The following is a 13,827-nucleotide window of genomic DNA, read 5'->3' on the forward strand; positions in this document are numbered from 1 at the left end:
AATTGACATCAATAGCCCCTTTTTATTTTTATTTTTTATAGTGATAGACTTTCATACCCTTTTGACGATCCGACCATCTCAGACCATTTTGATACTTTTAGAGTGGACGGTTCAATCTCCGGCCCGACCTTTTTTGACATTTTTATGCACACTTGTATAGAACTAGACACTGAATTTCAATATTGATGTGATGATAAACTTAAAATTAGACATAAAAATTATTTACAGCTTAAATAAACAAGGGCAAGTCCTCCAAAACTCTTTAAACACAAACAATATAGATAATTAAAATCCAAGTTTTTATTTCATTTCCATTCCTTATAACGTCTCTTGTCTTTCTCCACACCACTCCCTTTAGCAGGAAGCAAAGAGATGAGAAGACATACATACACTAAAAAAGAAAGCTAAAACAACACATAACATTTTATGGCTAATACTTCCACATTATTTCATCAACCGAATCAGCACTACTCTCGATCTTCATATATCGTCCTGGTCAGTTAGCATCGATCTGCAATATAGAAAATAAACAACAAAAAAATATCAAATACACATCTCAACCTATATACATAATATACATAGGAGCAAAGTCTAGCTCGATTCAAACCTTACAGCCAAATACCAAAATATTATGATAATACTAAAAGGAGTAGTTATAAATTATAATTCAATTTTAGAAGACTAACATAAATATTCTAATTTTTATACTAATTTTTTTTGCTATTATAGAGAAACTTAATAGCTATCGATTGTTAATTAAATCAAAAGTTCTTAAAGAAATAGCTTTGCTTTATAATTTAAATTCGTAAATCAAAGATATCAAAATAAATAAAAACTGATAATTATGTAATCATATAGAAATAAAATTACCGAAAGAAATAGCTAGTAGTTGTTAGTTTTACAATTAAAATTGGTAAATTAAAGCGCTATCAAAATAAAAAGGATCTAATTAAAATTTTGTTAGATAAATAAAAAAAAAAGTATTGAAAGAAATAGCTACCAATTGTTAATAAGATAATTAAAATTGATAAATCAAATCTATCAAAATAAATTAAAACTAACGCCGAAGAAATAGCTATCAACTGTTAAATTTATAATTAAAATTGGCTATCAAAATAAATAAATAAATAAAACTAATTAAACGAAAGTACTGAAAGACTAGCTATCAATTGTTAATTTTACAATTAAAATCGAAAAATCAAAGCTAACAAAATAAACAAATATAGATAGGAAAAAAAAAAGAAGAGTAGTGCAAGAAATAGCTATCAATCAATTGTTAATTTTACAATTAGAACATGATAAATCAAAATACATCTAGAGAGAGAGAGAGAGAGGGTACTAGTTATAATAGCTAGGTAGGGCAAGAGAGTTGTGGGAGGTTGCAGAGGGAAGGGAGGCGAGAGGCGATCTGGAGAGTGTTGCAGATGCATTGATGGTCCACCGAACCCAACGCCGCGCAGCACTCCGTGTTTGGTTGGTTCGCCGTCCCTGGCACCACAAACTGCGCACACACGTTCAGGTTGCTCAGCTGCGACGAGCACACCTGTCCTTGTCCCTCCGCCAACCCGCTCATCATCATCATCACCGCCACCGCCCCCACAACAAGCAGCTTCGCCGATGCCATATTGAGTGAGTGAGTGAGTAGTGATGATTTGTTTTTGTGTTGCTGATCATAATGCTTCTCTTCTATTCTTCTTCTTTTATAGTGTGGTTTTGCTGATGGGAGAGTACTAGTAGTGTATATGCATGGCTCACCTAATGGGGAGGTTTTGGGTTCTTCATCGTTATGTTGTGTTGGACGTAATTACAGGGATACTATATGATATATCCCTTTTTTTTTTTTTGTAAATAATATTATAATTAATCACACCTCTTACGCCCTTTCTTTTTTGGGTCCTGAAATGACACATACGAGCGCTTAATTTAGGAGTGATTAATTACACTGCGTTGAGTGAATTATTCAGTTGCAGTACTTGTAATAAGTTGGTTGGTTTGATTATTATTATTATTATTATTACAGGAGGGAGGACGGGGAAACTTTTCAATAAAAATCCGTATTTTAACTTATGAATTGTATTACAAATTTAAGAAATTAATAAATTATTATGGGGAAATAGTGACAAAAATATTCAATATTTAGACAAAACACTACTTACGTATTCATTCTTTTTTTCTTTGACAAAAATATCACATGTTACTATTTAGTAGCGCCGTAATTACTTGCATTGTTAAGTTCAAACATAAATTTTAACGGCAAAAGTATTTACTCGTAACTAAATTTGTAACATGAGATATTTTTGTCCAAGAAAAAAAAAAGAATGAATATATAGATATCGAATACAGCAAATTTTGAGTATTTTTGCCACCATTTCTCCTAAATTTTTATTCAAGTTTCAAAACATATTTTTTAAATACATAAGGATTTTTTATATTAAAAATGTAAATTGACCCTAAACTGTACTTGGAGCGGGCACGGGCCAATATCCTAGGCTCTGCCCAAACCCTTCTATATGGGCTGGGGCGGTCTAAAACCCATAATAAAGATGGGTGATTCGGTGCACTCGACAGGTTATAGTCCAAAACATTTGTAATAAATAATAATAAATGTATAACACTAATAATAGTAATAATAATAATAACTATTATTATTATTATAATATGCAATACTTTCTCAAAAAAAATAATAATAATATGCAAGAGTTAAGGGTGTTTTGTAAAAGTCCATTAGTTTTGGTCAAACAACATTTCAAGTATTTGTTCGGTTTACTCTTTCCAGGTCAAATTACCGAAGTGAGAACGTTGTTGACTGATTAAATGTGATATTAAATTACCAATATGAGTAATAAACTGCAGAGATTTATTACAATTGTTCGGTTTTTTATGTAAACTTTTGTTTTATAAACAATAAATTTCACATAGTACACAAGTTGCAATTAAAATTATAATACACAAGTTGCCATATGCAGTACATAATTAAAGCCCGCGTATATTCAGAAAACAAACTTAAAAGGATTTGGACTTTTCCAACGTACCGTTAAATTGTAGGACCGAGTTCAAACTTCCCGCAACTTGTGTGTAATATCACCGTTCCCAACTTCCCATGGAAATAAGAATTCTTTTTTACTATATATAAGCAATGAGATACGAGTTCAGAAAATCCAAAACAGTCCTTTTTCCGATTTCTCTTTTTCTAATAAATATCAAAGAAGAAGAAGAAGAAGAAGAAGAAGAAGAAGAAGAAGAAAGAAGAAGAAGAAGAAAGAAGAAGAAGAAGAAGAAGAAGAAGAAGAGAAGAAGAAGAGATGTCATCGTTATTATTCCTCCACTCCAACAAAATCAAGAGAAGCGAGCTCCGAATCGGGGATCACATTTACAGCTATAGAAAACTCCATGCATATTCCCACCATGGTCAGTACTCATATTATATTTAGAGAATCCAAATTCATATCATCAGTCAGCTGATCACAACTTATGTGAGATAAGAGGTGAGACTCATTTGTCAAGTGGGGCTACACATATCTCACATCAATGATCTCGCTGAGCCGATAATGATTATCATTTCTGCTATATTTATATCCTCTCATCCATCACACGAAGACAACACTCATTGGCCATAACACATCATGCATGCATGCAGGGATTTACGTAGGAAACGACAGAGTGATTCACTTCAGCAGAACGTCAGAGGAAGGAGACAGATCGTCATCCTCATTTTCATCATCATCGTCTGAATCGACACGACCGCCGTGTCAAATCTGCGGCTACGACAAGAGAAAGCACAAAGGAGTGATCAAGACGTGCCTGGATTGCTTCTCCCGCGGCCACGGGCTGAGCCTCTTCAACTACGGCGTGTCCTCTTCGCGATGCTTCTTGGATAGGGCCGGAGCTTGCAGCACCGGAGGCTGCGACGCTCCCTCTGCGGTGGTCCAGCGGGCGGAGGATCTTCTCATCGCCGGAACTAGCCTCACCGGCGAGTACAAACTCTCCGAAAATAACTGCGAGTGCTTTGCATTCTACTGCAAGACCGAGATATGGAATTTTAGCTCCCAAGTCGTGTACGTGCAATCGCTTCTAAACGTTGCTGGCGATGCCTTCAGGCCGAAGAACATCGTGAATCCTTTCATGTGGCCCACGTCACTCGCCAAATTAGCCATCGTGCCGAGCATGGATGTTGTCAAGAGGGACAAAATGTTTCATCGCCAGCAGAATTGTAAATAGGGTTTGCAGGGCCGGCCCAAACTCACCGGGACTCTAGGCGATTCAATATTTTAGGCCCTATAATACTAAGAAAAATTTAAATTTTCAGGGTAAGAAATATAAATTTTTTAGAAAATAGGTCAAAAGTGTAAATTTTTAAGATAAAAAATGTAAATTTTCTTAAAAATAGTCAAAAAGTGTAAAATAATTTTTTTTTTCCAACCCAATTTGGGGCCCAAGGCACAAGCCTTGCCCGCCTTAGGTCAGGGCCGGCCATGAGGGTTTGGAATATAGTTATGTGGTTATTGTAGTAAATTATGCAATATAGTTATATTGTTATGTAAATTTTTTTATAGTTATTTGTGGCCTTTTTCACGGTAATTGAATTAATTTAGTAGTTAAAAATTAGTGATACATTTAAAAAACAAAAAATTGACCATATAAGCCTCATTAACATTGGTAATTGTGTTTTAGCCAACATTTGGTTAATTTTTTGTTAATAGTCAATACGCCTATGTGGCATAATATTAACCGAATTTCTTTTACTGAATTGCCCTTATTAATTGCGCTTTCATTTTTAAATTGGGCAGTTTTAATTTGAAATTTGAAATGTACTAAGTTGTCAATAATCCAGCAGAAACTATACCGTCTACTGTCAGATTGCCGATTAACACAGCAAAAATCTTAGAACTGGAAACAAACCCGATGAAGTAAAAATAAAAAAATAATAATATAGAATAATCTTTTAGAAACAAAATCTAAACAGCATCAAAACCCTAATACCAGATCTAAACAAGCAAAAGGCACAGACCTAACAGTGAAATCAAAGAGTAAAAGAATCTAAATCCCCTGGAATCCCTACTTTTCTTACCTATGACATAATACAACATAATACGAAGAAAAGAAAACTCGGGTTTAATTAAAAAAAAAAAACCCAGTTTTCAATTGTTGCGGCCATGATGCGCAGAGACGTCAGCTCGGGACGGGCACCGCGTCTCCAGAAGGATCTGCGCCACCAAACCTCGAAGCCTCTCTGGATGTTGGGACAGTCTTCGCCGGAGTTCAAGAAGCGGTTGAACTAGGCGAGCAAGATCTCCTGCTGCAGCGGGAGCGGGAGCGTGAGGATCGTGTTCGCTCTCGATTCGAATGTAGAGAACAAAAGAGCCTTCGCTTTTCTGATGTAGAGAACCAGAACATCAAAGAGTTGTGTTTGTTTGACAAGGAAAGGTGACTGCGGTTTTGAGGTTTCTCTTTTAATTTACCTTATTTTGTTTGAAAATTGGATGATTTCGTAAATAGAAAAGACTTGTTTTTTTTACATAAAAAAAGGATTATTTTCTGGGTTTGCGTGATTCCTATTTTCTTCTGATGCTCCTCGATTACAGGGACAGTTATTATCTAATATCCTGATTTAAATGTTTTTTTATTTCATTAATGTTTTGGACGGGAACATGTAAAGGGTTATATGGTATTTTTGAGCGTGTAAATAAATTAGACTGGCTATTTACACGAAATTAATCAAATGGTGACCAAATCCAAATTGGTTATAATTTGTGTGGCCATTTAGCTATATAATCCTTTAAAAAAATATATAAAACTAATATAAAATATACAGAGAGAAGTTTCATTTTCTAGATGTAGAAACTAGCAAAGTCTTTAGTTTACTTTCGCATCGAAACTGCCATACTCTTTTCTTCTTCCTCTTTGCACCTCCCAGGCCTCTACTTTCTCTCATCATCCTCGGCGTCATTTACGCTCCAGTCGATCCTATAAGCTCTGAATCCAAAATCGCCCGCCAATTTTCCTAAACCCGATCACCGTCTTTGGCGTCAATTCTGCCGCCAAAAAGCTTTATTCGTACTCTTCCTCCTTGACTCAGTACAACGTATAACAACCTGATCATCTCTCTTAACTGACCTAACTAACAGTTATAACAATAATTATGCTGACTCAGCTTTCCACTAATACAATACTAAGCCTATATCACAATAATTCGCATGGTTTATCTCCATGCTCGACGCCTATAAATATGTTTCTCTCTATCCTCTTCAACTTTTCGGAGAACTCACCCCACAGCCTGTATCAACGGCGGTCCGAACGGAGGAGAGTTCGATGAGACGGGCGATATCGTCGATATAAGCGTCGACTCCGTCGGGGAACATGGTCCCACCGCCGGGGAATCTGAACCGGTCGCCGTCGAACCTGATCCAGTTCTGGACGGCCTTCTCGACGGTGAGCTCGCGGTGGGGCACGTTGGCGAACCAGGCCAGGTCGCGGCTGAGGGGCCACCGGAACGGCGCGCGGTAGCCGTGCGGCGGCGGAATCCGGCACCGGAGCGCCTCCGCAGGCGGCGGGCAGTGGCGCTCGCGGTACACCAGCCTGTCGCGGCTGAACCGCAGGGACAGCCTCGCGTCCTCGCACGGCGTGTGCTCGCCGTACACCCTGGCGTCGCACGTGGGAAATGGTGATGAGCTGGTCTCGTTGTTTTCGTTGCATGGCACGTGGCGGGAGGTGAGGAGGGTTGTGGTGGCGGGGCGGCTCCGGCGAGAGCCGAGGAGGTAGGAGGAGAAGGAGAGAGATCAGTTTGTTTGTTGGTTTTGTTATTGACGATGGTGGTTGTGAGGGTTTGTGGAATGTTGCCATTGGGTTTGTGAGTTTTTTTTTTGGGTTAACAGGGAGGTTGTTAATATATGGTTTTTATTTTTATTTTTATTTTTATTTTTTTATTGTTGGGTTGTTGTTGATGAGTTGGGCGTGTTAGATGATATGGAATGTACGTGTATTTTTGTGATTTGGATTTTAGATAGGGCTATAATCATATGAAAACTTAAGCATAAAACTAAAAAACATTAATAATTATAAATATTTGTTAATAATTGTAAATAATTATCTAACTCCAATAGCATAAATAAAATGCTAAAAACGTTCAAACGATATCATATCATTGTCACCGCCATTGTCAGTCTAAAAAATTTTAATTTTGCGGTTGAAGAATGTTTCAACAAGATTTTATATTTAATAAAAACAGATTGTGTATCAGACTTGCGTTTCAACGGATAAAGCCAAGTATATCTAGTATAATGATCAACAAAAATGCAATAATATCGAAGACCATCATGAGATAAAACAGGAGAAGTCCACACATCAGAGAAAATAATTTCTAAAGGATAATGAGATTGAAGACTTGAGTCATGAAACGGAAGCTTGTGACTTTTGTTTATTTGACAAGAAGTATAATCTGATTGTAGAAAATTGGAATTTCCTAAAGAAAAATGTTGTTGGATAAATTTAAAAGTGGAAGAGGATGGATGGCCGAGTCTATGATGCCAAGTTGTTGAGGGTGATAAATGAAGAGTGTGAGCAGATGGAGGAGAAGATGGCCAGACGTAAACCCCATTGACACAAGGACCCTTAAGGATTATTTGCCCCGTTTTGATTTCCTTCACAAGAAAAGAGTCATGTAAGAACACAATGGCATATTTTTGGTGTTTTGTAAACTGAGAAACAGAGATAATATTTTTGCTCACAGATGGCACATGTAGAACATCGGAGAATGAAAAATCATCAAGCTTAAGAGTTCCAGAGTGAGAAATGCTTAAACCTGAACCGTTACCCAGAAACAGCTCGTCAGGACCAGTGTACGGAGAGTGGAGGGCCAGATTGTTGAGGTCGTGTGTGACATGGAGGGTCGCACCGCTGTCAACTAGCCAGCTTTGATGAGATGGGTTGGTGGCCAAGGCATGGGCTTGCGGAGGAGACGGCTGAACAGGAAAACGGGCAGAGTTCAGGACTGAGATTGATGGATGTTGGTGTCGAAATGTAGGACACTGAGTCAAAACATGACCTACATTTTTGCACCACTGACACCGATCCTTGAAGGGCTTCATTGATGCGGATGGCGGACCCGGACGACGGCTGAGACGTCCAGGACTGAGTCGGTGAGAAGGAACGAGCTTTCGATTTCGGGGAGCGAGTCTGCGCTGTCAAGGCAGAAGCGGGGCCCGATAAGGGCTGATGAGAAGCATTGACGGAGAGTTCGTGATTGATGAGCTTTTCGTGGAGTTCTTCGAAGGAGATGGGGGGTGTCCCGAGCATTGACGCCATCAATCACCGGTTTGTAGGCTTCGTCGAGACCACGAAGAACGTAGTCTGTGAGATCTTCCGAGTCGACGGGGCTGCCGATGGAGGCTAGCTAGCATATCGGCTGTGACCTTGAAAGAGCGCATATAGTCGGTGATGGATAGAGACCCTTTCACTGAGGACCTCAATTTTTCTTTAAGTTGCTTGATATGCCCTCGAGAGGCTGTTGCAAAAGTGCGTGCAAGAAGATCCCAAATGTCGACGGTGTATTTGGTTTGAGTCACGAGGGAAGCAACTGGCGCCGTAAAGGTACCCAGGAGAGCGCTGTAGAGGAGGCGATCCTGGCGTTTCCAGGACAAAAACGCTGGATTGGGAGCTGGTTGAGAAGAGTCCCCTGTGGTGGATATTGTTTCGGGAGGAAGAGGATGAGATTTATCCAGATATTTGAACAAGTCAAAACCTTCCAGCGTGGCCTGGATTTGAAGTTTCCAGGTTAAATAGTTTGTTGGAGTGAGTTTGGTGATGTGAGAGAGTGAAACAAAGGTAAAAGGTTTCATGGTTTCGTAAGGATTGGGTAGGAGAGAAGAGGGATCAGAAGACATGGTTAGGGCTTGACATTTTTTTTTTTTTTTTTTTTTTTTTTTTTTTTTTTTTCGTGGAAAAGGGCCAGGAATTAGGCTAGTACATGTAACTAACCAGTAAAGATATATGAAAATACATCAGTAATTGAGATCCTAAATTATGTCAAACACTACGTTACGTGTTGAGAAATACAAGGAAGGCCAATTCAAAATTCACTTCTTCCCCCTTCTTCTTCCCATGAACCAACCTGCTAGAAAAAAAAAATCCAACAAGAACAAACAACAACAAGAATCAACAACCACCATCATCAATCTCCTCCATCTTCTTCCCTCTTCTTCCTCGCTCAGCCTTCTCGCGCGACCCATAGCCACCGCGCGCGCTCCGGCTGAGAAGGACGACGCCGCGAGTTGGAGAGGCTGCCGGACCAAGATCAAGCGACGGAGAACAAGTGAAAGAGCACCGGAGAAGAGAAATTTCACGAGATTAGGTGAGGAAATTGTTTTTCCCCAATTTCGAATCCGAAAATTAGGGTTCCTATTTTGAATTGGGGCTTTCCTGCTCCGAGCTGTTTTGATGTGTTTCTTTTGAACTCGAATTCTTGGTGGTTGTAGCTTGGATTAATGATGAGTTGTGATGATTTATCGAAATTTCGTTTTGATTCAATAAAATGTTTTGGACAGCTTGGTAAAACGGACGTGGACAGTCCGATATGGTCTGAGATAATTTTTGTTAGTATTTTTCCTGGATATTAGACTCTATGGGCTTTCTAAAACGTTCAAGAACATGTAAATCCATGGAGTATTGAATGAGATATGAATTTTCAAAGATTGTGTTTCGCAGCAGTAAAACGGAATTTCCAGAAATGTAAACGGGAATTAAAGGCTGTTTTTGAGATAGCTATTCTTGTCGTATATATGCTTGTAATATCTCGTTAGAAAGCTACGTGAGTCTACTTTCATTTGCCACTAGAATCAATAGATTTCAAGTTTTGTAGCTCGAATTATGATGGCTTGAGCGCTACTGGGTCAGGCTGTCGGGATATTCTTTTTGGCTTGTTTGTGTTTGGCCGAGCGTTTCGATTTTGTGTTCAGCCGAGGCTGGTTAATTGTTTATTTAGTTTGGAATTGGTTAGAGTGATTTGAGGTTTATGTTGGAGTTCCGGTTAGTTCGGGTTCGGTTTGGTATGGTCGGGTTGATTGAGATTTGTGGTACGTCTTTTTTATCAAAGTCTCGGGAGTCTTTCGGGTCTCAATGAGAGACCGAGAAATTGGATTTCATGGTTCGAGTCTATGTTGGAATTAGTGGTTGACTCGATCTCTGTTTTTGAATTTCACAGCTTAGTGATAGCTCGAGTCGAGACGAGCAAGAGCCGGCGGAACCGAACGCATCGAAGCCGGAAGTTAAAGAATTCAAGAAAGAGTGAATCTCGATCTCACTCGTAAGTCGTGTTAATCGCTGCGTAGCATTAGACTTATCATGCTAAATTATTGTGAATTATTTTATTAAAAGGTGTTCGGGAATTTAATTTCAGTTTATTATTTTGGAATTCTCGGTTTGTATGATTTCGGATTTATTATTTATTTGAGACTCGTTAAAAATATTTATTGGATTTTACTTCGTACGTGTACGGGTCTTAAATAAGTATAATTTTCGAAAGACCAGGAAAATAATAAATTAAACTCCCGAACCTTGAACCGACTCGCAAGAAATCCCGTCAACGAACCTTATTCTCTTCGACATTTCAGAATCCCGTAACTAACAAAGTTTCATCTTCGGATTCTAGTTCTCTCGATATGCTTCAGGACGTGCTAAAGGTCTCGAGAAGCGTGTAAAGCAAACTATCCTCCGGAATTCATCGAGTTCTCCGACGAACGATTCCAGGTAAGTTGGATTTAGGTTTGAGGCGCCAAAAGGGGAATGGTGCCTAGTAGAATAATTGTTTATGTTTATTCGTTTAATCCTAAAACCAAGAGTAACCCTCAGTTAGACAAGACGACCGAATAAGGCTTCGGCCACTAACTAATAAGATATTAAAATGATAGGATTAAATGATTAGTGGGTTAAGAACCTTGATGCCTTTAAAACTATGTTAAGCTTCTGTAATAGGTTTTACCCCTTCGTCCTGATGAGGAGGACAACAGGAGGAGGAAAGACGGTATCCTCCGGATTCAATAGCGAGGGGAACTGTTCTAGGAAGAAGTCCAGCTTCACGGCTGTTTACAATTCTTTCTAAAATACGTAAAGAGCCATACAATAGAACTAATAATGTTAATGACGGGTTTTATCCCGATAAGATCTCCTCCTGTAATAGGATAGACAGGTAGGTTGTACACCGCTCCTGTAAAACGTAATGAACCCTTATCGGCAATGTAGCGGGTGGCATTTCCAAAGGCCCTTTAATGGGAAGTCGATGGGTGGCTTCAGGTGAGTCGACGGGTGGCTTACCTGTCCTGGGGAAAATATGAACCTTGGAGTAACCAGGGATTGGTGAGGGTTTGCTCCCTTCTACCAAGCGCGCGCTAAGGCCCTCCTACATGTGCTAGTGGATCCCATACGTTAGAACTTCGGCCTTCCAAGGACTAGGCTCAAGTTCTCAGAATGGTTTACTCATCTCTTATGAACGGCTGCAAACTGAAGTGTTGATTGGCCCGTCCACTAATGTAAGGTGCCAGGATGAGTGAGATGGATGAGTTCCTAGGAAATCGGTTGTTAGCAGGATTCCTATATGATTGTGTGATTGATTGTTTTAGAGCTGAGTTCTAAAACTATATATGCTCCTGTTATTGAATAATCTTTCGCTATGCTGCTTGAATGATTGAACTTCTTCATTCTTCTGAATCTGTCAGCTGCATTCATCATATGCATCTCATGTAGTGGTAGGTTAAATATCCTACTTACTGAGTCGGTGTGACTCACCTCATAAATCTCTCTCCTTGTAGATAAAGAAAAAGCTCAGGCGAAGCAGGAGTGCTAGTCAAGGTAGATCTCATGACGACCTGTGGCATAAGAAATGTCTTTTGGGAATGGGTATCAGTTTTTGAAAACCGAGCTTGTATGCTCGTGAAAGTTTTTATATAGCTTTTGAAAGAACTTTTATGATATAATAACGTTTAGATAATCGGCCCGAAACTTTTTTTTCGTTTTGAAACTCGGTTAGCACGATTATGGGCCCGTGCTTACGAATAGCAAGCTAGGGTAGTCCGCACTTTTGTAACTCTTTTAAAAGCGAAAAATTTTACCGGTTTTTAGCGGATTAGCTCTAGGAACCCTTGCTATTCCTTATATGTAAATTAATTTCATTTCCGTTGTTTGTTTGATAAAACGTGGATGTTCGAAATGTTTTCTTTCCACTTTCGGTTGGAAACATAATGAATTATTAAAATGTTAGTACAAAAAGGTCGCGATCCGAGGACGACGGGTGTCCTGCGGGTCGTGACATTAAATTACAAATATGAGTAATAAACTGCAGAGATTTATTACAATTGTTCGGTTTTTTATGTAAACTTTTGTTTTATAAACAATAAATTTCACATAGTACACAAGTTGCAATTAAAATTATAATAGACAAGTTGCCATGCAGTACATAATTAAAGCCCGCGTATATTCAGAAAACAAACTTAAAAGGATTTGGACTTTTCCAAAGTACGTACCGTTAAATTTTAGGACCGAGTTCAAACATCCCGCAACTTGTGTGTAATATCACCGTTCCCAACTTCCCATGGAAATAAGAATTCCTTTTTACTATATATAGGCAATGAGATACGAGTTCAGAAAATCCAAAACAGTCCTTTTTCCGATTTCTCTTTTTCTAATAATAAATATCAGAGAAGAAGAAGGAGAAGAAGAAGAAGAAGGAGGAGAAGAAGAAGAAGAAGAAGAAGAAGAAGAAGAAGAAGAAGAAGAAGAAGAAGAAGAAGAAGAAGAGATGTCATCGTTATTATTCCTCCACTCCAACAAAATCAAGAGAAGCGAGCTCCGAAAAGGGGATCACATTTACAGCTATAGAAAACTCCATGCATATTCCCACCATGGTCAGTACTCATATTATATTTAGAGAATCCAAATTCATATCATCAGTCAGCTGATCACAACTTATGTGAGATAAGAGAGGTGAGACTCATTTGTCAAGTGGGGCTACACATATCTCACATCAGTGATCTCGCTGAGCCGATAATGATCATCATTTCTGCTATATTTATATCCTCTCATCCATCACACGAAGACAACACTCATTGGCCATAACACACCATGCATGCATGCAGGGATTTACGTAGGAAACGACAGAGTGATTCACTTCAGCAGGACGTCAGAGGAAGGAGATAGATCGTCATCCTTATTTTCATCATCGTCTGAATCGACACGACCGCCGTGTCAAATCTGCGGCTACGACAAGAGAAAGCACAAAGGAGTGATCAAGACGTGCCTGGATTGCTTCTCCCGCGGCCACGGGCTGAGCCTCTTCAACTACGGCGTGTCCTCTTCGCGATGCTTCTTGGATAGGGCCGGAGCTTGCAGCACCGGAGGCTGCGACGCTCCCTTTGCGGTGGTCCAGCGGGCGGAGGATCTTCTCATCGCCGGAACTAGCCAGACCGGCGAGTACGAACTCCTCGAAAATAACTGCGAGTGCTTTGCATTCTACTGCAAGACCGAGATGTGGAATTTTAGCTCCCAAGCCGTGTACGTGCAATCGCTCCGAAACGTTGCTGCCGATGCCTTCAGGCCGAAGAACATCGTGAATCCTTTCACGTGGCCCACGTCACTCGCCAAATTAGCCATCGTGCCGAGCATGGATGTTGTCAAGAGGGACAAAATGTTTCATCGCGGGAGAAAAGTGACTTAAGTAACCCGGGTCTTGAACACGTTTGAACAACTTCTTGCGCGCAGCTTTGACTTAAACAACTGTTACAATTTATTTCGTCAAACTTAAAACTATGCCACAAAAGATCCAACACATTTTACACTCTATAT

At 39.4% G+C, this 13,827-nt stretch overlaps 2 protein-coding genes across 3 annotated transcripts; one reads left to right on the plus strand and one right to left on the minus strand.

Moving 5' to 3' along the window:
* Window positions 1-1,351: 1,351 nt before the first annotated feature.
* Window positions 1,352-3,051, minus strand: LOC149380083 (stamen-specific protein FIL1-like). Its single transcript, XM_089604101.1, has 2 exons — window positions 3,033-3,051; window positions 1,352-1,609 (listed from the first exon to the last, which is right to left on the minus strand). The coding sequence occupies exon 2, from the start codon at window positions 1,580-1,582 to the stop codon at window positions 1,352-1,354; it is 231 nt and encodes a 76-aa protein (XP_089460227.1). The 5' UTR covers window positions 1,583-1,609; window positions 3,033-3,051.
* Window positions 3,052-8,549: 5,498 nt separating this feature from the next.
* On the plus strand, window positions 8,550-13,794 carry LOC149380084 (protein LEAD-SENSITIVE 1-like). Of its 2 annotated transcripts, XM_089602293.1 has the most exons (5): window positions 8,550-9,346; window positions 10,196-10,297; window positions 10,643-10,740; window positions 11,799-12,890; window positions 13,122-13,794. In XM_089602293.1, exons 4-5 carry the CDS (start codon window positions 12,614-12,616, stop codon window positions 13,697-13,699), a joined length of 855 nt encoding a protein of 284 aa, XP_089458419.1. In that variant the 5' UTR covers window positions 8,550-9,346; window positions 10,196-10,297; window positions 10,643-10,740; window positions 11,799-12,613; the 3' UTR covers window positions 13,700-13,794. The 2 variants fall into 2 exon arrangements, with proteins under 2 accessions (XP_089458419.1, XP_089458420.1); XM_089602294.1 differs by lacking the exon at window positions 10,643-10,740.
* The last annotated feature ends 33 nt before the right edge of the window (window positions 13,795-13,827 follow it).

Source organism: Urtica dioica, chromosome 12 (genome assembly GCF_054948205.1).
Source record: "Urtica dioica subsp. dioica isolate 48M chromosome 12, U.dioica_male_clone48M_v1_H2, whole genome shotgun sequence".
In the NCBI taxonomy this organism is placed as follows: Eukaryota; Viridiplantae; Streptophyta; class Magnoliopsida; order Rosales; family Urticaceae; genus Urtica; species Urtica dioica.

Bases quoted from the DNA above. Each gene is read 5' to 3' on its own strand.
- LOC149380083 (XM_089604101.1), bottom strand. From the start codon at position 1,582: ATGATGATGATGAGCGGGTTGGCGGAGGGACAAGGACAGGTGTGCTCG.
- LOC149380084 (XM_089602293.1), top strand. From the start codon at position 12,614: ATGAGATACGAGTTCAGAAAATCCAAAACAGTCCTTTTTCCGATTTCT. The intron at 12,891-13,121 runs GTCAGTACTCAT...GCATGCATGCAG, and splicing joins CCATGCATATTCCCACCATG to GGATTTACGTAGGAAACGAC.